Here is a 24,388-nt window from a genome sequence, read left to right on the forward strand (position 1 = left end):
ATAGATAGATATGAGATAGATAGATATGAGATAGATAGATAGATATGAGATTTATTATCTTTTAGAATAATTTGTTTCTGATCTCTTTGTACAGTAAGTATAAGGCCGGTAGGGTAAAGTTTATTACTGTATTTGATTAAATGATCAGACTATAAATCTGGAAGTTTCTGCAGAATGTGAATTGATGGTAAAACTAACATGACGTCACTCTCTATTTATAATATTTCTTTTGTTGTGAATGATTTTTGTACTTGTTCTCTATAGACTTTGTCTTCCTGACGGTTTGATAGTTCAGTATCTGTATTCTCTGCTTCGTACGGTCGTCTTCACCTTCAATAACCAATTATTACATTTCTCTAATAAGCGCTCCTTTAATTCTCACATTGTCTTTCAGCTCTTGCAGTTTAACCCTTCGGAGCGTCTGGGAGCCGGGGTCGCTGGTGTTGAAGACATCAAATCTCATCCTTTCTTTAATGGTGTGGACTGGGAAGAGTTTACTAGATGAATTTACATTTTTACAAACCTTGGAAGAAAGCGCTTCTTCTATTTTATGCACTGCCATGATGAACCCGAGACATGGGACCGTGAGACGAAGAGAAACGTATATGTGTGGCCACCAACGGTTATGTTAATCAGCGGCCTCACAGCCATTGGGGAACCATGGACCAAAATAATGTCCATGATCAATAACAGCGCAAGATTTCTTCCTACAGATAATATGGCATTCCCCAAAATATTGGATGTCAACAGACAACGACCTGGCCATGGTGGGATGACATGCATGTTATGTGAAGAGGAATAAATGCAGAGGGAAGCACAAGCATAAGATGACAGACTTAGCAGAGTGTTATGTATAGATGTAGCAGAGCTGAGTTGGTCATGTATGTTGATAACACTACTTAGCTAACTTTAGATACCCTATTAGAGCACACGGAGGTAATAAAGGGTTTCTTGCTCTGAAGTTCCCGTCGCAGCCAGGCATGACAAAGATACCCCATTTGTTTTTAACGTTCATCATGTAATGCTTCATTTTATTTCAGACGTAGATGAATTTCTAGCGGCCTCTTCCCTCGTCTCTAAAAATTGATCACCGGGGGTCTAACAAAAGGGGCCACCCATGATCAAATTGTCATCTTAGGAAGCAGCCTCCGAGCAACTCCTTTAAACCTAACCACATCCTTTAAGGTTTATCCAGGCCCAGATCCATACATAGAGGTGACGTTGGTGTCTTGTACTGTAGCTCGGACCATTTAAGTGAATGGCGCTGAGCTGCAGTACCAGGCACGGACACATTAACATGTGCGGCGCTGTGCTTGGATAAATAATTCAAGCCTCTTCGTTCTGCTGATCGGTGGCGATCCAGGGATCAATGATACATTGATGGCCTATTCTAAGAATAGGCCATCAATTAAAATTCCTGGACAAATTTAGCTCTGCTAAATCCTGATGGGTTTTAAGTAAAAAAAAAAGCTATAAAATATTTAATAATCTCAGAATAAAGGCATTTATTGGGCGAGTTCTGCTGTTTGTTGTACGTCGGGTCTCTTCTTACCTTCGAACCTTATACTGGAGACCTTTGGATGAACCGCTCGATTACTCCTCTGTGTACGGCAGATTGAGCACCAGAGTTTAAGGATTTTTATTCTCACTTTGTGTATTCTTAATCTTCCTTCACCTCCGTGTACCGGCTTTAAATTGGTTGATCGCATGCTAACCAGCGTTCCCATTTCCATACATTTGCAGGTTCCTTATGTCCGGAAATAGAGAATATTATGTCGAGGGAAACTATTTGGCTTCATTGTCTTCACTTGCTGAGCAATGTTATTTTTAAAAACTCCAGGTAGGACATTTTTGGCAGATTATGTCTCCGATAAATATACCTACACCGTGTAGGATTGTGGCGTTTAAAGACTCTACAAGGTCTATGTTCTGCATTCTCTTCCTCCATATTCCAGACACATAGCATTTGTGTACTTGTGTGCCTCGGGGTTCATTAGATATTCTTACAATCTGTGGTCGCCCTAGGAGTTCCCGAAGGAGAACTGGAGAGAGTGCCGGTGACTGAGAGAAGAACTCGCCCCCTCCACAGAATTTATACAAGATTAGCATAAATGATCAGTAGAGTATTTCACATGTGGTCCATACATATTATTTTGCTGCTGATATAATATATGCTGCTTTATATCGCTGTTTACATGCAGATATATATCCTCATAACTTTATATATGTAAAATATCTATAATGCCCATTCTCCTGACTTGTCTGTTTTAGTAAATACTTGCATTCCCCATGAAAGAACAATTCTGGCAAATCTTTTCTTGGATCTCTGCATTGTGTCATTCCTCTATTATGCCTCCTGGAAATCTGTGAATAAATACTGGGTGATACCATTCACCTTGTTAGTAGAGTATGCCCCTATACAGTCTGACACTGTTACTCACCATGCCTGGATCCAGCGACAAGTTTTGCCGAGTGGCCATGGCTCTTGTCGATGGCAGCATCACGTTGCTAGGCTAGACGCCCCTTCCTCTGGTCCCATCTTTAGCTTTGGCCCTGCTGGATCCGGCTACGGCTCACCTCTTCACCGTGGGTTGCTGAAGCAAGGGTCACCCACTGATGACGTCCGGCCTGGCGTCCTATTTAAAGGTGACTCAACCGGTCATGCCTTCCCTGCAGATCAAGGTACATCCCTTGTTTGGCTATTGTTCCTCTTGTTTTTTTACTCTGACCTCTGCCTTTTTCCTGCATTATGCTCCTTTCTCACCCTTTGGATTTGTTTCTTGTTCTGCTCTTTGTATTGACTACTGACATGACTCCTGACTCCGTTTTGTCTCATCCTCCATCTTGCTTCTTCCTGACTACTCATTTGTTGACAACCCCTAGCTATGTTCCTGACTCCGCTACAGCGCACATGCTGCAAATCAGTGACTATTCTAAGCACCGCGACCCCACCAGTGAGGGTCCATATGTTCTTGCGGGGGTTAAGGGTGAAAGAATCGGTTTCCTTAGACACCACACTCCAGCCTAGCCAGCACCGATTGGACAGTGTCATATCGTGCAGGGACAATGACAAGGGAGAAGGTAATTTTTAGGTGTCAATTTATTCATACATTTCCAGGAGGAGGAATAGAGTCACGTCACAATGCAAAGTCCTGAGAAAAACTTCCCCAGAGTTTTTATCCTATTGGGAATACAAGTATTTACTGAAATAGACCGGTCAGGAGAGCTGACAATTGTTTCTTAACATGTCGCATCCTGGCCAAGGATTTATTAGAAGACCTAAACTCCACTTGAATCCAAAATCATCCGCTGTTTCAGAATTATTCAAATGAGATTTGGGTCAGTGGTGGAAGAGAATTTAAAACGTCATTGGATGTTCTGGATGCGGCCTGCGGTGGACCTTTTTAGGAATGGTTTTTATATTTACTGAAATGTTGGATGTTTACAACATCCAATACTTTGGAAAATCTGCTAATCAAGCTGGTCTGGAATCTTAGGGGTAATAAGAGTTACCCACTTCATGACAGAAATATAGACATATGATAAAATTCTGGATAAGGGTAGTCACCACTAGGGGGAGCTTAGGTGCAAACTGCGTACTGTTTATACATTGAACTCAATAATATAACAGTATGCAGTAAGCTCCCTCTAGTGGCAGCTGTCAAAATTTTGCAGGGAATTTGGAGCTGTGTATCACAAAACTGAGCTCTAAGCCCCTAGTAAATATATTTAGTGCAGTTTCTTTCTGTAGGGCTGTAGCCCCCCTAATGCTCTGGTCCCTAAAGCAGTCCCCGAATGGTCAGTCGGCCCCAGGTAGTACGTTTCTATGTTGTGTTTGGCCATTATCAGAAAGGACATTGCTCACTAGCTACCCCCATACCAGCATGCAGTGAAATCTATGACTATCCTAACCGTTACATGGGAAATTCTAATATGTTGGCTCAAAGGGAAACCTGATCACATATTTTCCTTTTGCAAAAATCCCCATTGCTCTTCTTTCCTCCTTTGTTTTCACGTGCTCCATGACAAGCGCACGACTGCAATAACACTGCACGCTGTACAGGTCACTGGTATCATTGAACAGAGTGCGGTCTTACATGACATCACTGCTCTCCAGCCTCCTGCTCATCTGTCTCATAACAGGATGTCCCACAGGTAAGCCACAGGAACAGCGTCCTGAATGCCACTTTTAGGAAATATCTGTTTGCTCGGGCCCCCGTTGTAATAAAACTTCCTTCCACCATTTCTCTGACTGTCACTCTTAAGCCATGCCTGTCAGGTGGGGTCCTGAATTCCCACATCTCCAGATGAACCTGAGAGTTGTGCTTCAAAGTCAATTCTGCAAAGTTTGAGGGAAGGGGGGTGTCAACATGTGGATTTGGAAATTCCAAAACGGAATCCAATCGGCTTCTGCATTGTTGTGCAAAGATTTATTGGAGTAGAGGTTTACATCTGGTTCATAGATAAAAGGGATTCTGAACAATATTATTTTCTAAATTACATTTAAAGGGGTTTTCCCATGAGGGACATTTATGACATATTCACAGGTTATGGGACCCGAACCTATCTCTATTCTATCTGGGGCCCCCTAAACCTTGTTTTAGCTTATTGCGCTCACACTGCCCCCCGGCCACTTACTGATTACATGGTCGGGAGTTAAGTAACTCGCTGAGCTACTCTGTATCTGCAACTCCCGACCATGTAATCAGTAAGTGGCCGGGGAGCAGTGTGAGCACAAAAAGCTAGAACGGGATTTTAGGGGGCCCCCTTTAGAGATAGGTGTGCGGGTCCCTGAGGTGGGACCCGCATCTATCTGACATTTATGACATATTCTTACAGGACAGAAAGAGGACACATCAGTTAATAACAGCTCTCTGTATACGTCTTGCCTTCATCTCTGTAGAAGAGGATTGCAGAGTCCTAGCTATGACTACTTGGGAAAATGGGAGCACTACTTTGACCGGTAGGGGAAAGGGGGCCCGTGCTATAAATACCGGGGAAAGGTGAGACCTGCTGTAACTACTGGAAAAATGAGTGGACCCTGATATGACTACTGAGGAAAGAGGGTGTCCCTGCTTTGACTACTGGGGAACTAACGGTTATGATGGAAAGGCGGAGCTATGGCTATAGGAGGACAGTTGCTGTGACTAATGGGGGATCAGTGCTTACACATCCCGGTTGCTGTGTGTTTCATTCTTTTATGGTGACCAATAGCTTTGACCTTTACTCTGGTAAAGTGTTACGTTCACATTATTGGTTAGAGATATAAGAAGACATACATATAAAATGTGGCCTTAGGTTGGTTATTACTGGCATGGATTGGGCGCATCTACTGGCTGACTGGTTACCATGGCCTACGCGTATGATCTTATTTCCCCCGGTATTTTCAGCTATTTGCTTTTGTCGAATATTTACTTTCCTTTGTTACATAAAACGAAAAGTTATTTCCTTTATTTACAGCATCTGAATTATCTCTTTGTATCTTGGAAAAACATCACTGTTTATCCCACTGGAAAAAAAAAAGAACATTTTGAAGAAAATTAAACTAGAGTTATACTTATTGGCAGCGGGGCATTATTTTCGACAGGCGGTTTAATTATTTCATTTGCATATGTAAATACAGACAAAATAACAGCTGTGCAAGCAAATCCTGAGCCCATACGGCCTTGTAGCAGCAAAATATTGACTACCAGGACTATGCCTGGATATTGGTGTGATAAATACAGTGACGGGCCGGCACTGGGCATCTGTCGGGGTTCACTGTTGCTTTGTCCACACCAGTCTTAACGATTGTGTAGATAATGCATCGCTGGAGAGGGAATGTAATGTAAGTGACGATGTAAATATTAAAGAGTGTATGGGAAATATTTAATATATGGAAATTTAAGAGAAGAGAATTTGTGACCTAAGAGAATAGCAGGTTTTAGGGACCCTTTTACCACCACCCAAGTCCGTATGTAACATAGAGGCAGATCATTCTGCTGCTCTGGGGTACCAGGTTGCCCACTCCTGGTTAGTCCCATCTCCTTTGCTAGTATCGCATCATGTGCAGCTGCCTCAATAACGGACGTAATGTGCTCGTGTGAATCCAGCCTAATGACCAACCTAAGGCCACGAGGGTTAAAGCTCAAGGTGCCCAGGCCATTAGGGCCAGTGATGTGCCCTCCAGTAGTGGCAGATGATGCGCTGTGTGACCAAACAGGTTGCACACCTTCAAGCCCTCTTGGACACGACCGAGTGCCACTCTGGCCGTTTTTCATGGCATCCGAGTGGCGTCCTATAGTTTTCACAGACCCATTCACTTTAGTGGGTGAATCGGGTCCGTGAAAACTGACCCGACTCTCCGATCCATGGAAAGATAGAACATGTCCTATCTTTCCACAGATCACGGACGGGACTTGGGCGGCACACACAGTCGTGTACATTAGGGCTAAGTCCTCTGTTCCACTATTTAGCTTTATACATCTCTTATTCAGGTCAAAACGGGCATAGACGTTAGACTTTCTGTGGGATTTAGTGTAGTACAGGGGTAGCCAGCAAACTCTTTGGGGAGCCAATATAATGGTTAGCAGTCATTCAGGAACCTCAATCACAGAAGTATGTGCCAGAGCAAATTTTTCACGTCGGACACACCCATTGCTATGCCTGCAATGCCAACCCTGGCTGTAATCTCAAAACAATACTGTGTCACCCCCGCCAAGTGCCCATACAAGTGTTCGAAGGACGTCCCTGAACTGGGTCAAATACTCATGTAGATTCCCCCCCCCTACAGATACATAGTACAGCCCAATTCCAGCACAATAAAAGCATCTTAACAAACTTGCCCACACCATTATAAAAAATGACCAACGAACAGTGCCTGCCACGTAGCCGTGCCCATAGAATATTTCCAATCAGATAACAGTGCCCATAGAAAAGTTACTGCTATGGCTCTGCCAATTAAAATGTGCCACCCATAACAATGCCTATAAATCAGCATTGGAGAAGCATGTTGAGCAGAACCGATGTATGAATGATCACATCAGGGGACTGTATCCTGGACATTTGGATGGGGTTAGGCAGTCAGATGCGGCATGCAGTCTCTATGCGTGTAGTGCATAGAGCAGCCCCCCTTATAAATAGTGCGCCCTGTAGAATTTGCCATACAGGCCATCTGTATACTGTGCGTCTGTAGCCCCGCCTATAGACAGTGTCACACCCCATTTGTAGATAGTGCCCCTACCTGCCCCTCGTAGATAGTGCCATACAGCCCCTGTAGATATCGCTATAAAGCCCCCACTGTATATAGCGCTATACAGCTCCCACTGTATATAGTGCCACACAGCCCCCCTCCCTTGTATATACTGCCACACACCCCCACCCCTTTAGTAGATAGTGCAACACAGCCCCCACTTAGTAGATAGTGCCACACACAGACCCCTGTAGATTGCACCACACTCAGCCCCCTGTAGATAGAGCCACAGCCCTCCCCTTGTAAATAGTTCCATACAGTTCCCCCATGTGTATTAGTCCCACACAGCTCCCCTTGTGTATAGTGCCACACAGCCCCCCCTTGTGTATAGTGCCACACAGCCCCCCTTTGTGTATAGTTCCACACAGCCCCCCCTTGTGTATAGTGCCACAAGGCAATGGCGCATCCGAGAAAGTTGTATCAACCAGGGAGATGTCACTCAAACATGGTAAGGTGGGTTTGGATGCAGGACTATGTGACTTAAGGATAGCGGCACCGCCATATGACCCTTTAATGAGTAATTAGCATATAGCGTGCACCGTTTTAAAAGTGGATTTTAAAGATTTTGCTGCATCTGAAAAAAACATACAAGGGAATGTTTGGAAATATTGTCATGTCATGTATTACTGCATGGTGGCGGTTCAAGGGGTTAAAACTACCAGACCGGTTCCCATGAAATATACAATGAATTGACAACAATTCCATCTGCTCTGCAATTTTGTTATTATAAATATATCCTATATAATTACAGATCCAGAACCAAGCTCTGACATATATTACAGTGCCACTACCAAGCTCATTACATAAATACAGCACTAGAACCAAGCTCAGTACATATATACAGCACCAGAACAAAGATCAGCACATATATACAGCACTAGAACCAAGCTCCGTACATAGAGTACTAGAACCAAGCCCATACATATATACAGCACCAGAACCAACCTCAGTACATAAATACAGCACCAGAACCAACCTCCGTACATAAATACAGCACTAGAACCAAGCTCAGTACATAAATACATCCCCAGAACCAAGCTCATTACTCATTAGTGCTAACCACTGAACCACCGTGTTGCCCTACATATAGCTTCCCCTATAGATAGTGCTCCACGTATAGCCTACCTCTATAGATAGTGTCTCACATATAGCTCCCCCTGTATATAGTGTCCCACATATAGCCTACCCCTATAGAAAGTGCCCTAAAAATAGCTCCCCTATAGATAGTGCTCTACGTATAACCCACCCCTGTATAGTGTCTCACATATAGCTCCCCCTGTATAATCTGCCCCACATATAGAACCCCCTGTAGATAGTGCCCACATATAGAACCCCCCTGTAGATAGTGGCCCACATATAGACCCCCCTGTATATAGGGGCCCTCATATAGACCCCCCTGTATCTAGTGGCCCACATATAGACCCCCGTGTATATAGTGGCCCACATCCCCACATATAGACCCCCCTGTAGATAGTGCCCCACATATAGACCCCCCTGTAGACAGTGCCCCACATATAGACCCCTCTTTATAGTGGCCCACATATAGACGACCCCACCTGTAGATAGAGCCCCCACTATAGGTAATGCCACTCACAGTTTTATTAGGAAAAAAAACCAACACTTTACATACTCACATGATCCCGTTCCCGCGCAGTCCGATGGCAATGCAGACCTCTCTTCTGAGCAGGTCTTCTGGAGCTGAACGACGTCAGGGCAGAATGACTTGCCCCGTTAATCAGCGCCTTTCAAGCACGGAAGCGGTGCGATGACGTAATTGCGTCGTTGAAAGGCGCTGATTGGCGGCGCAAGTCATTTTGCCCCGCCAATCAGCGTCATTGTAAGGCACTGAATGGTCGGGCACTCAGCGCTAATGCATTTATTTGTACCTGCGTGCTATAGACGTAGGTACAATTACTGCAAGACGGGGTGGCTATCGGCTCCGGTGCTAGTGACACCTACGGGCATGAGAGGGCCTGTGTCGACCGGCCCATGCTTGTTGGAGGCTCGGTGGTGCGGGCCCTGTAGTAGCAGCGCTACCGCTGTAGCAGCCATAACGGCTGCTAGCGGCGCCACCGGGCATATGGGGGGTGTCGGCTGGCGGCACGGGCCCCCTCAAGCCGCGGGCCCCGTAGGGGCCGCTACGGCTGCTACCGCGGTAGTTATGCCACTATCAGTTATCAGCCTGTATCCAGTCCGCTGTTGCTATTTGTGGTAAGCCTGTACCTGCCTGTATTTTGTCCCCTGTTGCTATCAGTTTTCTGCCAGTATCCATCTACCCACTCCCTGCCTGTGTCCAGCTACCCGTTACCTGCCTGTGACCAGTGACTCGCTGTGAGACTCCATCCTTCAAGATACCATCTGCCAGTACTTGTTTCTTGTCTGTTTGACCAGCAGCTACTCCGCCGGGACCACCTCAAGAGGTAGCGACCTGGTAGCTTCCCCGCAGCGAAGACAAGAGCCCTGTATAGGGGTAAAAGGGTGAAGACCGGGGGGGTCTACTTAGATAACACCCTTCGAGGTGGCCCTAAGCCAAACCGGTGGAGTAGCCCAGTGGGCCCAAACCTGCTGGTCGTTACAGCTACTACTGTTCTCTAGTGTATTATTTAATTTAGGCAGCTGTCTGGCAATGTTATTTGGGGACTGTATGGTAATTTGGGGACTGTATGCTTGTATTATTTGGGCACTATATGTTAAATCATAAAAGGGGGGCTTCAACAGAAGGTACTTCACAGGGCAGCATGCAACCTAAGCCCAGCACTAAATGCGATGATCCACTGAGCTGGCATTGGAAGCATCGTGCAGCGTCAAATACTAATATGGAGACTGTATAATGATCACACAGAGTGCCGACTAGTTTAACCCCTTTTTGGCCACCTTAGTATTGGTGCGCTTTAAAATGGACATTAAATACAAGGATGGGCAACGTTATGGGGAAGGATTAGATCTTCTCATAACTATGAAATAAAGGGTGTTCTGTCTTTGTAGTGTTTTTGGCAAGTACTAGCCTTATCTTGTGATAGACATGTATGCAGGGTGGAGATCCCCTAATTTTACAGGTACCTGGTTCTCTAAGGTGCGTAAATTGTATTTACTTAACTGACCGTAAAAAGGGCTCAGAGCGCCAAGATGTCAGTTATTAAGTAAATAAAATGCACAATGCCATGGTAATAAGGAATTGACAAAACGGGAAGTCGCACTTGGCAGATTGTTTAGAAAGTGATTTCATGTTGTATCCCAAGGACAATATATATAGGAAGTTAAACTAGCAGCGACTTCCTCTTGTACAGGATTTATGAGGTGATAATAATTAAGTTATTAAAACAAAGTGCAAAAGACATTGTCTCTGAGGGTTCATTACAAGTGGGGCATTACTTCAAGGAAGAGAACGCAAATCATAATGACTTGAATGGTTTTATTGAGTCGCAATGGGATTTACCTGAAAGTTTACAATAAATTAATTCACACTTGTCACGTTAGGCTTAAAAGGGATTTTATAAGATTAGAAATTAAAAGTGCTTCTTTTTTTTTTTTTGCTAGACATAGCGCCTCCCTTGTCCATGGGGTATGTCTGGTATTGCAGCTCAGCCCCATTCAAGTGAATCCAGACACAATGAATGGGCATGAGTGTTACTGTTTCTGGAGAAAAAAAGCAGACCCCTTTCTGTATAGTGTCATTGTACACTTCTATGAATGCCAGAGAAATCTGTATGCAGCCACTTAGGCCTCGTGCACACAGCCGTGCCTGTATTCACTGCCCGTGATTACAAAGTATGGGAGCACGGTCCGTAAAAAGCAAAGATAGGACATGTCCTATATTTTGCGGTGGCTTTCTATGGCCCGGACACCTTCCCTGACACCTTGACCATGGACACCCTGTGAAGCCACCAACTTTACAGGTAAGTTCAGGGATATAGTATGCCAGTGACAGGCGCTCTTGGGGGAATTTTTGGAAGGCGATCTCAGGAGATCTGTGTCAGGCACTGTACAGCCTAAATTCTTAATCTGTGGTACGGGAACCATATGGGGTACATGCTGCACCCATAACCCCTCGACCCAAACCCCCTCAGCTGTAAATCGACATGGAGCATCACCTCTGTACCTTGGTCACATCCTGCAGCTACCAGCTTCACAGGTCAGTTCAGGGATGTGGTATGCCAGTGGCAAGCACTCTGGGTAGCATCAGTGGCGGGCACTCTGGGGGGCATGGCAAGATTTTTGTTCCTTTGTTCTCAACCTGTGGTACGTGTACCAAAGGCGGCACATGCCATGCTTCTAGGAGGTACTTGAAAGATAGCCTCGGGGATATTTTGATGTAATTTGTTGGAGTAGGGGGCACTTGGCTTTGTAACATTGTGAAACTGCTTTAGGGGGATCTATGCCAGGCACACTGGGGGCATCTTATAGTGGGGCGTTGCTAGCAGTGCAGTTCCCCAATATGTTACGTAAAGTAGCTGACAGGTGATGATTCACTTATATGGGTTTCTTACTCCGGCTTGCATGGTCAACATGCCGTACTAGAATATGTCCATTCCTGTATCGGATAGCGAGTGTACGCTTCCATTAGGTTTATTATGGATATTTCTGCCTCCTGAGCAGAATGACCAGTAGACATTATGTCTTATAGGAGGGCTATACTGATAAGGTCACTTTGGAAGCCTTTAACAAGTCTGAACATAAAGACCTAAGTATTTACTTACAGTCCAAGAAAATCAGCACATTAATGCTTGTAGAGCTACAGACTGCAGATCCAGTAGTGTACCCAAGACAGGCCATAGGCTGCAGAGCCAGTAGTGTACCCAAGACAGGCCATAGACTGTGCCAGTAGTGTATCCAAGACAGGCCATAGACTGTGCCAGTAGTGTACCCAAGACAGGCCATAGGCTGCAGAGCCAGTAGTGTACCCAAGACAGGCCATAGGCTGCAGAGCCAGTAGTGTACCCAAGACAGGCCATAGGCTGCAGAGCCAGTAGTGTACCCAAGACAGGCCATAGGCTGCAGAGCCAGTAGTGTACCTAAGACAGGCCATAGACTGTGCCAGTAGTGTACCCAAGACAGGCCATAGGCTGCAGAGCCAGTAGTGTGCCCAATATAGGCAATAGATAGGCCGTGGAGCAGTACTTTAGCTCAAGCCAGTTGATCGGCTGCAGAGCCCATTGAGGAGTACCATTCTATCTGGACCTTGGACAGGGTGCAGTGTTGATCAGCAATCTGACTAATCTATCTGTGGCTGTTAGATCACAGTGCCATAAATGTTCTTCCTAAATAAATAAAAGGCATCAGGCGAGGGAAGACACGGCCAATGTCACTTCTGATCCTCTAGATCAGTGAAGCGGCAGGACAGGTGTGCCACATTGAGATGGTTAAAGGGGTTTTCCCACCAGGGACATTGATTATAAATATCAGATAGATGCGGGTCCAATCTCTGGGACCTGCACCTATTTCTAGAACGGGGCCCCCTAAACCCTGTTCTGCCTTCTTCTGCTCTCGCTACCTCCCGCCACTTCCTGACTTTAGGGTCGGGAGTTACGGAAACAGCGTAGCTCTCTGAGCTACGCTATTTCCGTAAGTCCCATAGTAGTGAATGGCAGTTACGGAAGCAGCGTAATATGCGAGCTACACTGTTTGCGTAACTACTATTCAGTACCACGGGAGTTATGGAAACAGCGTAGCTCAGTGATCTATGCTGTTTCCTTCTTCATGGTCAGAATTCACCTGCTTTAGCAGCAACACAGACCGGTAGAACGGGTTTAGGGGGCTCTGTTCTAGGGATAGGTGCGGGTCCCAGAGGTGGGGCCTGCATCTATCTGACATTTATGACATATCCTGTGGATATGTCATAAATGTCCTTGGTGGGAAAACCCCTTTAATCAGTCCTTATTGGGTGTCTACACAGAAGCCTTTTGGAATTTGTGTCTTGAGTTGTCAGGATCACTGGGCTTAGATTTTACTTCTCTATTGTTGGTTCAATGGTTTGTGCAGTACTTTGTTTTTGCATATTAAATGAATGGTAATAATTGTTTTTAAATGTTTTCGCTTTTATTATTATTATTAATAATTTAGTGCTTTGTTTTTGCATATCATGCAGATGTTAATAGTTTGTTTTGTTTTAAAAAAAAAAAAAAGGTTTTTAATATATATAATTTTTTTATTATGTTATTTTGAAGATGACAACAGTGGGATGGGTGGAGAAAGGGTACCGTAATTGAAGGGAAGGGGTAGCAGATTATCATAATCACATATAAAGAACAGATCTTATGTCCTCTCTGGCCTGCAATCTATGGGAATTCTTAATAGATTTTCTGCCTTCCCTTCTATTGAGATCTTTTTATATATATATATATATATATATATATATATATATATATATATATATATATATATATATATATACACATACACAGTGAAGGAAATAAGTATTTGATCCCTTGCCGATTTTGTAGGTTTGCCCACTGTCAAAGTCATGAACAGTCTAGAATTTTTAGGCTAGGTTAATTTTACCAGTGAGAGATAGATTATATTTAAAAAAAAAACAGAAAATCACATAGTCCAAATTATATATATTTATTTGCATTGTGCACAGAGAAATAAGTATTTGATCCCCTACCAACCATTAAGAGTTCAGCCTCCTCCAGACCAGTTACACGCTCCAAATCAACTCGGTGCCTGCATTAAAGACAGCTCTTACATGGTCACCTGTATAAGAGACTCCTGTCCACAGACTCAATGAATCAGTCTGACTCTAACCTCTACAACATGGGCAAGACCAAAGAGCTTTCTAAGGATGTCAGGGACAAGATCATAGACCTGCACAAGGCTGGAATGGACTACAAAACCATAAGTAAGACGCTGGGTGAGAAGGAGACAACTGTTGGTGCAATAGTAAGAAAATGGAAGACATACAAAATGACTGTCAATCGACATCGATCTGGGGCTCCATGCAAAATCTCACCTCGTGGGGTATCCTTGATCCTGAGGAAGGTGAGAGCTCAGCCGAAAACTACACGGGGGGAACTTGTTAATGATCTCAAGGCAGCTGGGACCACAGTCACCAAGAAAACCATTGGTAACACATTACGCCGTAATGGATTCAAATCCTGCAGTTCCCGCAAGGTCCCACTGCTCAAGAAGGCACATGTACAGGCCCGTCTGAAGTTTGCAAATGATTCTGAGAGTGATTGGGAGAAGGTGCTGTGGTCAGATGAGACTAAAATTGAGCTCTTTTTCATTAACTCAGCTTGCCGTGTTTGGAGGAAGAGAAATTCTGCCTATGACCCAAAGAACACCGTCCCCACTGTCAAGCATGGAGGTGGAAACATTATGTTTTGGGGGTGTTTCTCTGCTAAGGGCACAGGACTACTTCACCGCATCAATGGGAGAATGGATGGAGCCATGTACCGTCAAATCCTGAGTGACAACCTCCTTCCCTCCACCAGGACATTAAAAATGGCTCGTGGCTGGGTCTTCCAGCACGACAATGACCCGAAACATACAGCCAAGGCAACAAAGGAGTGGCTCAAAAAGAAGCACATTAAGGTCATGGAGTGGCCTAGCCAGTCTCCAGACCTTAATCCCATCGAAAACTTATGGAGGGAGCTGAAGATCCGAGTTGCCAACGACAGCCTCGAAATCTTAATGATTTACAGATGATCTGCAAGGAGGAGTGGGCCAAAATTCCATCTAACGTGTGCAAACCTCATCATCAACTACAGAAAACGTCTGACTGCTGTGCTTGCCAACAAGGGTTCTGCCACCAAGTATTAAGTCTTGTTTGCCAAAGGGATCAAATACTTATTTCTCTGTGCACAATGCAAATAAATATATATAATTTGGACTATGTGATTTTCTTTTTTTTTTTTAATCTAATCTATCTCTCACTGGTAAAATTAACCTAGCCTAAAAATTCTAGACTGTTCATGTCTTTGACAGTGGGCAAACTTACAAAATCAGCAAGGGATCAAATACTTATTTCCTTCACTGTATATATACTCGCTGAGAGGGACAAAAATTATATACAAAATTAGACAAGGTCTTAGCAAGGAAATACATCAAAGCCATTTTTAACTTGAGGAATTTATCCTTCCTTACACACCTTTATAAACCTTATTACGGAACTATGGAATGTTTCTGATAATTAATATTCAATTATTAGAAATACTCAGGAATTTTATTTTTATTATTAATATGCAGGGCTAAATAATGGGTGGTGGAGCCAATGGGCAAAAAAAATTTGTGATGCCCCCATCTCACCCACCTGAGCCCAATGACATCCATATATAACGGTCACAGCAAGCAGGGGAAACAGTTCAGTGCCAGGGCCCCTTCTACCACAGGCCCCATAGCAGTAGCATGCCCTGCGGCTCCATGGTAGTTAGATTCCTTGGATGAAAACCCAGAGGCACCTGTAGTTTTTAAGGCTAAACATAAAAGAAGGGAAATAGTGTGAAACTTACATGAGCATATCATGAAGAAATCTACCCACTCACCATTGTAAGGGTCTGTTCACGCGGCATGGTCAAATCGTGTTTTATTGACGCGATTACCACAAAATCGACGCAAAATACTAATTCACAGCAATAAACCGCAATGTCCTCTAGTGATTTATATTAGTTGTTATCCTATTAATAGTGCGGCTGTTTATACTTGCAACTACATAAACTTCTGCTTCTCCATCAGTCACATTATCTTATAATGATTTCCTAATATTTTTGCACTAGATACATATGAATTACACACACATGAATAGTGAGGTAAACATACCTCCGCACAGCGAGGCCCTTGGCACAATGAAAGTAGCTGCTGGGTAAAGTTGGCATAAACTGAATGTGGTGTATAAGAGAAAAGTAACACTAATAATCCCTTTCTGTAGTAAATCTATCCCGATAATTACCACACACTGTAGGATCATGGGAGCCGGTCACACAGTCGGACGTTTATCACAAAGTGAGTGATCCTGGAATATCGCCAATGTCCAATGATAAAGCTCCAGAAATCATGGAGGAAATGTAACGTGGAAATGATCGCCATCCACCAGGGACACACTATAAAGTTCCACCTGTCTTCTAGATTGACTGAATCCCCCCAACCACCCCCTTCCACGTGTGTGTCCTACCTCCCTGGACAGGAGATTCAGAATGCCCCCCGCCACACTTGGTCGGTACGGTTCAGCAGCATGATAACTATTGGATAGACAATCGTACGTGTCATTGCCCCATGTGGCTCCCCTTTCCCCTCCAATCCCTATTTATAACACAGTCCTCCACCCCGATCCCCTCTACATATGTAATGATCTCAATGCAGAGTTGGCCTTGCTCCTCTCTCAGCTCCATAATTCCCCGGCACATAAAGCATTATCAATAGCTTGGACACATTGTCCAATTGGTTGTATAAAGAGATTTAAAGAGGGCCTGTTTTGGTTTGTGGCATTATTGGGGCAATTTCGTTGTCCGTGGCATTTTCTTTCAATACGCAGCGTGCTCTGGGTGTGGCATTTTTTCAGATGTTTTTCCCATAGAGTTCTCTATAGCAGTTCAAAAACGCCTAAAAAAAAGCATGAACAAAATGACACCAAATGAAAAATGCCATCAAAAACCCACACTAAAAACATCGTAAAAAATGCATGTCACATTTTAATAACACTAGCGTTTTTAGAAGCGTTTTTTGATGCAATTTAAATTGCCAGAAAAAAATCTGTGTATGAAAAGGACCATAAACTGACATGGGCAGGAACCGCTCAGAACTATAGGTCGCTCCTATAGTGAGGTCCTCTAAATGGATGCAAATCATCTATAGTGTATAATGGTTTTGCTTGTATAGTTCAATTCCTGGACTTTGCCCTGCCCCTCTCACAGCCAGCCTGAATAATTCTCACCCCCCCTCTAGAGGAAAAGTAGTTCCTTTTTATAGTCCTTATAGGTTACAACCAGATTGCTCCTGATTTTTAGGAATAATTCTGATGATAACATTACATTAGGGAATTGGTATTTATGGGTTTCTCTAATGGAATTGTTATACTTGATCTCAGAAGACTGTTGGGGGCAGAGGTGTAACGTAAAGGGATTTTCTAACAAACACATGTATCCCCTATTCACAGAATGATCGCTGTGGTCTGACCGCTGGGACCCCAGCGATGAGGAGAACGGGGGGCCGAAATCCCCCGAAGAGCTCCATAAAAACGCTGCTCTGTTGCGCTTGCTCGGCCAGCACTCCATTCATTTATATGGGACTTCCGGGACCGCTGTCTCCGGCAGCTCCATATAAATTAATGGAGTGCCGGTCGAGCATGTGCACAAGCGCTATATTCTCATGGAGCACTAAAGGGGACTTTCAGTCCCCCATTCTCCTCATCGCTGGGGGTCCCAGCGGTCAGCGATTACACATGTATTCTCCATCCTGTAGATAGGGGATACATGTGTGTGTGGATGAAAAGCTCTTTAATGCTCCTAGGCCCCAATGCAAATTCTGTAAAAGCGTCTATGAGCATTAAGTTACACCAGTGCCCACAGCTATCTTGTGCCTTTATGGGATTAGGCAGATGGACAGGAAGCCCCACAGGACCCATGTGAGACTGCAACCTCTGCACCCCCTATAGTTTAGGATTAGGGCAGAGGTGTGTCCTGGGCCTAAAGGAAAAATCGGTAGAATGGCGCCTCACCTACCAAAGAGCTTTTATAATACCTGTTTTCTTATGTAGCAGAAGAGTCTTTCGGCCCCCTTCATGCTCCAGGGCCCAGATGCGACTACTACCTCCGCACCCCCTAAAGTTACACCTCTGGAACGAGAGTCCAGTTACAAACTGCAAAAGGCCCTGGAGCGAAGTTATGCATTTGCCGAAGTAAATATGAGCCATAACCGGCAAGATGCAGAAAAGTCTTACCGGTAATTAAAAGACATGAATGAGAACAATACATGGACATACGCCCATAAAAACAGGATTATTTTTTTCTTTAGATAGATGGAAGTCCATCTGATGGACAGGTGGCAGGCCGCTGGTCAGATGGGTCATTGGTTTTAGGAGCCCAAGGAAGGAAGTGACAGTGACCGTGTCCAGGAAGACGACAATAAAGAATGTAAATGACATGACTCAAGGTTTACTGAATTGTCTCCTAAACAATGAGAGGAACATGTGGATGGAGGAAGCACAGGAGAGAAAGTGAGAGGAACGTAGGGAGGAGGAGAACAACACTCCATAGTGAGTCAAGTTCAAACACATTATGTCATGACGTAACCTGAAAAGAATCAGTTCTGAGAGAGTGAACCCATTACCATGCCTCCTGGAGACCCACATGAAGCGGTTTTCCTACTATAGTAAGTGATGACATATTGCTAGGATATACCATCACTTACTGATCATTGAGGGTCCAACAGCCAGGACCCGACCGATCCTCAGAATGAAGAAGCAACAGGGCTGGCTTATCGCTGCGGTTCCTTTGCTGATTTTTTTATTACATCCACTGTTCTCATGATCAGTGGTAGTCCCAGAGGTCAGACCCCCACCGATCATAATGTTATGGAAGGTTAAAAGGGGTCCTCTAACTATATTTTCTAAAAATCTGATTAATAAAGCCGTAAGGATGTGTATTTTTGGAAAATCATGTAATGCCACTCGTTCTGCTTTCTTCAATTCAGTGGAACAATGAGTTTCGGAAACTCAGGGGGCTTTAGGTGCTTCTCATTAGCATAGGAACATGGATGGGAAGTATATTGGCTGGCAACGTGGCTAGCGCTTGTATGTTTAACACTTATGGAGTCGCAGTGACTGAACGCTATGGGGTCAATGCGACAGTGAATTATAATAGGCCATTAATGTGTGGTTGGTGAGGGTACCACCCACAGTACACCTGCTTGTAAGCAAAATGTATCCGGCCAAAACCCCTGTTTTACCGCATGGGCCAAAAATAGTTCCATGGTGGATTAATGTCACAATTACTTGGGGCCTTGGTAGCAGGACAAATTGTGGGGCAGCTGACGAGGTAAAAACATACCTTTACCTATTTCATTGTGGCTTCAGAGTCGTATCTAGGCATTTCTCATCCGGGGCAATGGTTCAGTTTGCTGCCCTAGCCCAGGCTAAATCAGAGTACATTGGTTACCCCCTCCCCCCGGGACCAAGCACCTGGGGCAAATACCCCACCAGCATCCCCTATCTACACCCCTGGAGGCTCGGGGGGGGGGAGCAGCAAAGAACATATGGCAGCGTAGACCTGAGTGTATCTGTTGGCTGATATTACATTCAGGAACATAAAGAAATGAATATTGTAAAGATGATGAAGACTTGAACTTTTACTTTTGTTGGATATAAGTGCTACTTGACTTTGCAATTAAAAGGTAAAACATCGATGTAATGTCTGAGAATAAAACCAATCCATCCTTGGCTACGAGTGAAAAGAAATCTGCTTAAAGCCATCACATTCCTTGTTAAAAAAAAAAATTCTTGTTTCATGTTCCATGTAGCCGTGTCTGGCAAAATGACTAGTTCTTGGGCTGTCGGGGGCCTAAAGGCATGGCACTCTTAGAAAGGGACCACACAATCACTACAAATATTGAGACTCAATCCTCTCATGGAAGGCCATGTGTTTGGCATAGGCAGCTCATGATAACAGCTTGCTCTATAAAGGTGACACTTTTTCCTGAAAGCTTCAGAATTATATAAAAAAATTTGGAGTCAGGCAGCATCAGATTCATGGAGCGAGTGCCGTGTGCTGGAAATGATTGCCGCTCACAATCCCAGAATCCTGAATTAGAGGAAAGAATTAGACTTTTGCTGCAGGAAGGAAAACAAGTGAGATAAATAACAGTTTATCAAGCAGTCGAGTGCAAGAAATAGATCCAGATTTGCAGAAAACTAGGCCAGAATCCTATGTTTATCTGTACAGACATAGACGTAGTGTCTGCGCAAAGCTGGTTTTATAGAAAATAGGATCCTGGGCAACAAGCAAAGTAGTGATGATGGATGGTTTTCGTCATTGTCCTAGTGGCCTTGTGTGATGAAATGGTTAATTGTAAATTCCCTGGGGTCTAGTGCAGAGAAAGGGTCAATGGTAAATTTAGGTCACTCTTGGGAGTCCCGTTCTAGGGAAAGGGAGGCCTTGGCAATTGCCCAGTTTGCCATCCCCTAAAACCAGCCCTGCCTGCTACACTTATATAAAGCTAGCTGATGCTCAATGACAAATGTGTTTGTCATTCCGACGTTCTTGTTGTCTGCTTTGGACAATCCCTTTTTGTTAAGACTCTCAATGATAAGCTGATTACAGGTTGTTCTGATTCTGGGATCCCCAGTGATCAGCTGTAATCTCTGAGGGAACCTGGCAGCAAGTCTTTAATTTCCCTGCAGCGCCGCCACAGGGGAAATGAAGCATTACCAGGTTCCTATTAAAAACAATTGTCTGTCCATGTAATGTCCATGGACATGCCGAGTTCTCCAGAGTGAGACACACTCTTTGCAGCCTCACTCCACCCTGACTGAGGGATGAGGGTTTGAAATGGAGGACCCTGTTTTATTAAGGCCCCATGCACACGACCGTGTTCGGTCCGTGATATACGGTCCGCATGTAGGCCGCATGTCCCGGACTGAACACAGTGCTGCAAGCCGGTCTCCTAGCATCATACTTATCTATGACGCTAGGTGTCACTGCCTCTCCGCGGAACTACTGTCCCACTCTGTAATCATGTTTTCAGCACGGGACAGTATTCTCGCGGTGTGGCAGGGACTCCTAGCGTCATAGATAAGTATGATGCTAGGAGACCGGCTTGCTGCACTGTGTTCGGGCTGGGACATGCAGACCGTATATCACGGACCGAACACGTTCGTGTGCATGGGGCCTAAGGCTTCGTTCACACCATAGGTTTCCGTTTGCATCACCATTGATTTAATTGGTGACGGATCCAGTGCAAATGTTTTCCGTTTGTCACCGTTGTGTAAGGGTTCCGTAGTTTTGACGGAATGAATGGCGCAGTCGACTACTGTATTGATTCCATCAAAACGACGGAACCCTTACACAACAGTGACAAACGGAAAACATTTGCACTGGATCCGTCACCATCTAAATCAATGGTCATGCAAACGGAAACGTATGGTTTCCGTTTGTTTCAGTTTGGATTCCGTTCATGGGATCCCCTGACGGAAAGCTCAGACGAAACCCATGAACGGAGTCCCAACGCAGATGTGAACGAAGCCTAACTCAAGAATTCCAAAATACAGTGTTTCAAAATGGATTATCTAAGGCTACGTTCCCACTGAACAGGTCTATAGGGTATAATGGGCTCAAGGTACAGTATGCTAAAATAGTGTCCTTATGGCATACATTCTATTTTGCTTTCCCGACTACGACTACAATTTTCAATACAGAGGGATCCTGCAAAACAAGTGTACTGCGTGGTATACAGTACATGATTTAACAATGGAAAAAATGTCATATAGTTGCATATGTTGGGGGCCACACATTTGGCACATACATTAGGAGATTTTTCTGGTGGATACAATGAACATGCACCACAAACACTTAGGGTATGTTCACACGCAAAACGAAAAACATCTGTAAAATACGGAGCTGTTTTCCCTTGAAGCCGCTTTTAAAGCATCAATCGTTTTTTGATGCGTTTTTACAGACGTTTTTGGAGCTGTTTTTCTATTAATACAATGAAAAACGGCTCCAAAAACGGCTCAAGAAATTCCATGCACTTCCTTTTATGGGGCGTTTTTTTACGTGCCGTTTTTCAAATGGCCGCGCAAAAAAACGCCCCGTCCGAACGAAATGCTGTTTTTCCCATTGAAATCAATGGCCAGATGTTCGGATGCGTTCAGTTTCCGTTTTTCTGACGTTTTTCGGGGCGTTTACAGACCGAAAAACTGCTGACAATAAGCCGTGTGAACATACCCTATTCTCTAAATGCTATGTCTGGTATTGCAGCTCAGCCCTATTCATATGAGTGGGTCTAAGCTGCAATACCTGACACAACCCATAGACCAGAGTAGCGCTGTTTCGGTTAAAAAAAACGGACACTTTTTTCTAACCTCATAAAACCGTGTTAACATTATAAACGTGTTACATCTGACTGACATGATATGCTGGGCAGTTCAGCAGTTACTAATGAATGGCAGGTTGTCAGAACCTTCTGCAGCCGTTGTGCATGTACAGTATGGAAAATGTTCTTGCTAATGTATTTTCCTTATGTAATTAATCACAAGTTAGAATAATCTTTTTCACAGGAAATAATAGACTTGTGTTGCCAGTGTTCTCGTAATGGATCAGCCGCTCTCGTGATCAATTAAGTGTTGGAATATCCCTTTCAAGTGCTGCTCCCCGATGCTCCACCATGTGTAGTGGCCGTGTATGTGTTTGACTTGGCTCACATGCTAATTCAGAGTTACTGGTAAATTAGACAGTCAGGTTAAGTTAGGTGATGATATCACTGAACCTGCGGCTGCCGGGCCGGACCCTGATGCCTATACATCGTCCTCTCAAATTCTTGGCACAATCTTTGGAAACAGCAGATCCAAAAAGCCCCGTCTCTCTTTCCTCTAATGGAAAGTTGTACTTAACCTTTGCAATCCGAAAGGAATAGGGTGGTGGCAGCAGAGGAATTTATCTAAACATTTTCAACCGTGATGACCCCTATCACATGCACACACAAATAATGAAATACTATGCTCCATTCATCTGCTAGGGCTGATAAACAGACTTTTACTACAGAGCTCTAGGCAACGAGACATAAACTTACGAAGCCGCTTTCCTAATGAGACCAAACTGATGACTGAACTGTACAGCGATACAATGTAGTGTACTATTTATTATTAATGGACATTTAAAGGGGATAAGAAGTTCTGCAATTTTCTAATATTCTTAGTCTATCCATTCCTCACGGTTTTCAAGAATGCTTCTTGCTGTCATACAATCGGATGCTTCGTTATTTGCTTCCAGAGGATTAAATTCTGTCCTGGTCATGAGATAGTCATGGAGGTGCATGGGTTACTAAAGACATGCTTACTCAACTTCATTGTAAAGACTTGTTGTTAGGCAGTGTGTCCCTAGCAACCAGACTGTCAAACATGACCAGAGATGTAAATTAAAGCTCTTGGGCCCCAATGAAAAATCTGTTACAGAGCCACCCATCTACCATGGGCCATTTATTATAATACTTATGTCTTGTTATGTGGCAAACAGACCTTTGGGCCCGCTGATGCACCAGGTGCATCTGCTACCTCTGTACCCCTTGTAGTCCCTGGACATGACTTGGCTTAAATGTGTTGTCAAGGCATGGACAACTGACGACCTAGCCACAGGATAGGTCATCAGTATATGATCGGTGGGGGTCTGACACCCAGACGCCGCACCAATCCACTTCTCTGGCTGCCTCCAGGCGCCGGATCTTATGCAGCGTGTGCTGTATTCGGAAGCATATGGCTCCCACCACTGTATAGTGGGCGTGCTTCAGAACAGAAACTCTGCTCCTGTTTAATTGAATACTGCAGCTCGGATGCTATTCTGTGACCAGAGTCATCTGCTTCTGGCATGGACATCCAGTGCCTGGAGGAAGGCAGAGCAGCTAATCGGTGTGGGGTCAGGGTGTCGGACCCCCACCGATCATATACCAATGACCTATCCTGTGGATAGGTCATCAGTTGTCTGAGCCTGAAAAAGCCCTTTAAAGCTGGATCGGCAGAGTACTAACATAGGAGGTAACAGCAGCTTGTCACATCATGGCAGTCCTTATATCAGGCTGCAGTATTAATCAGATTCTTTACGTCATTTCGAGAAAATGTAAAAAAATTTAATAAAAAAACAATTTGGCAAATGTCAGTGTTTTGAAAGAATTACAGCGTTCACAAAGAAAAAACATTAAAGGGGTTCTACCGGACTATAACATCGATGGCCTATAGGATAGACCATCAATAATTGATTGGTAACGGTCCAACCTCCTGGACCTCCACAGATGAGTACATTGAAGGGCCGCAGGGCTCACGCTTGGCTCAAGTGGCTCTGTTTGGTATTGCAGTTCGGCCCATTACCTAGCCCTTTAATGACCCTCACCGATCAAACATTGATGGACTATCCTAAGGACCGACCACCCCTTTCTGTTGTTTCTGTTACAGGGAACCTGTCATGGTCCATCCCTCCCATGGCAGCGATAGAAGAAGCAGCATGTGTGATACATCTACAG

The 24,388-nt window shown here is 44.3% G+C and overlaps 1 protein-coding gene and 1 long non-coding RNA gene across 7 annotated transcripts in view; one reads left to right on the forward strand and one right to left on the reverse strand.

Moving 5' to 3' along the window:
• Positions 1 to 2,275, forward strand: part of RPS6KC1 (ribosomal protein S6 kinase C1) — a 148,160-nt gene extending 145,885 nt beyond the window's left edge. The window contains exon 16 of the mRNA XM_075863323.1: positions 395 to 2,275. Within this exon, the coding sequence (XP_075719438.1) occupies positions 395 to 505 (111 nt within the window). The 3' untranslated portion in view covers positions 506 to 2,275. The remainder of the gene's footprint in view (positions 1 to 394) is intronic.
• The window catches only part of LOC142760249 (uncharacterized), a 131,344-nt gene that overhangs the window by 70,643 nt on the left and 36,313 nt on the right, over positions 1 to 24,388 (reverse strand). For 4 of the 6 annotated variants that reach the window (XR_012883275.1, XR_012883280.1, XR_012883279.1 and 1 more), the window contains one exon: positions 22,993 to 23,164. The exons of 1 other annotated variant lie outside the window; for it this stretch is intronic. This is a non-coding gene — a long non-coding RNA (uncharacterized LOC142760249). Of the gene's footprint in view, positions 1 to 19,507; positions 19,963 to 22,992; positions 23,165 to 24,388 lie in introns of those variants that run through there. One more of the 6 variants, XR_012883281.1, reaches the window with a different exon arrangement.

The sequence above is a fragment of the Rhinoderma darwinii genome, chromosome 4 (assembly GCF_050947455.1).
Source record: "Rhinoderma darwinii isolate aRhiDar2 chromosome 4, aRhiDar2.hap1, whole genome shotgun sequence".
NCBI classification, from domain to species: domain Eukaryota; kingdom Metazoa; phylum Chordata; class Amphibia; order Anura; family Rhinodermatidae; genus Rhinoderma; species Rhinoderma darwinii.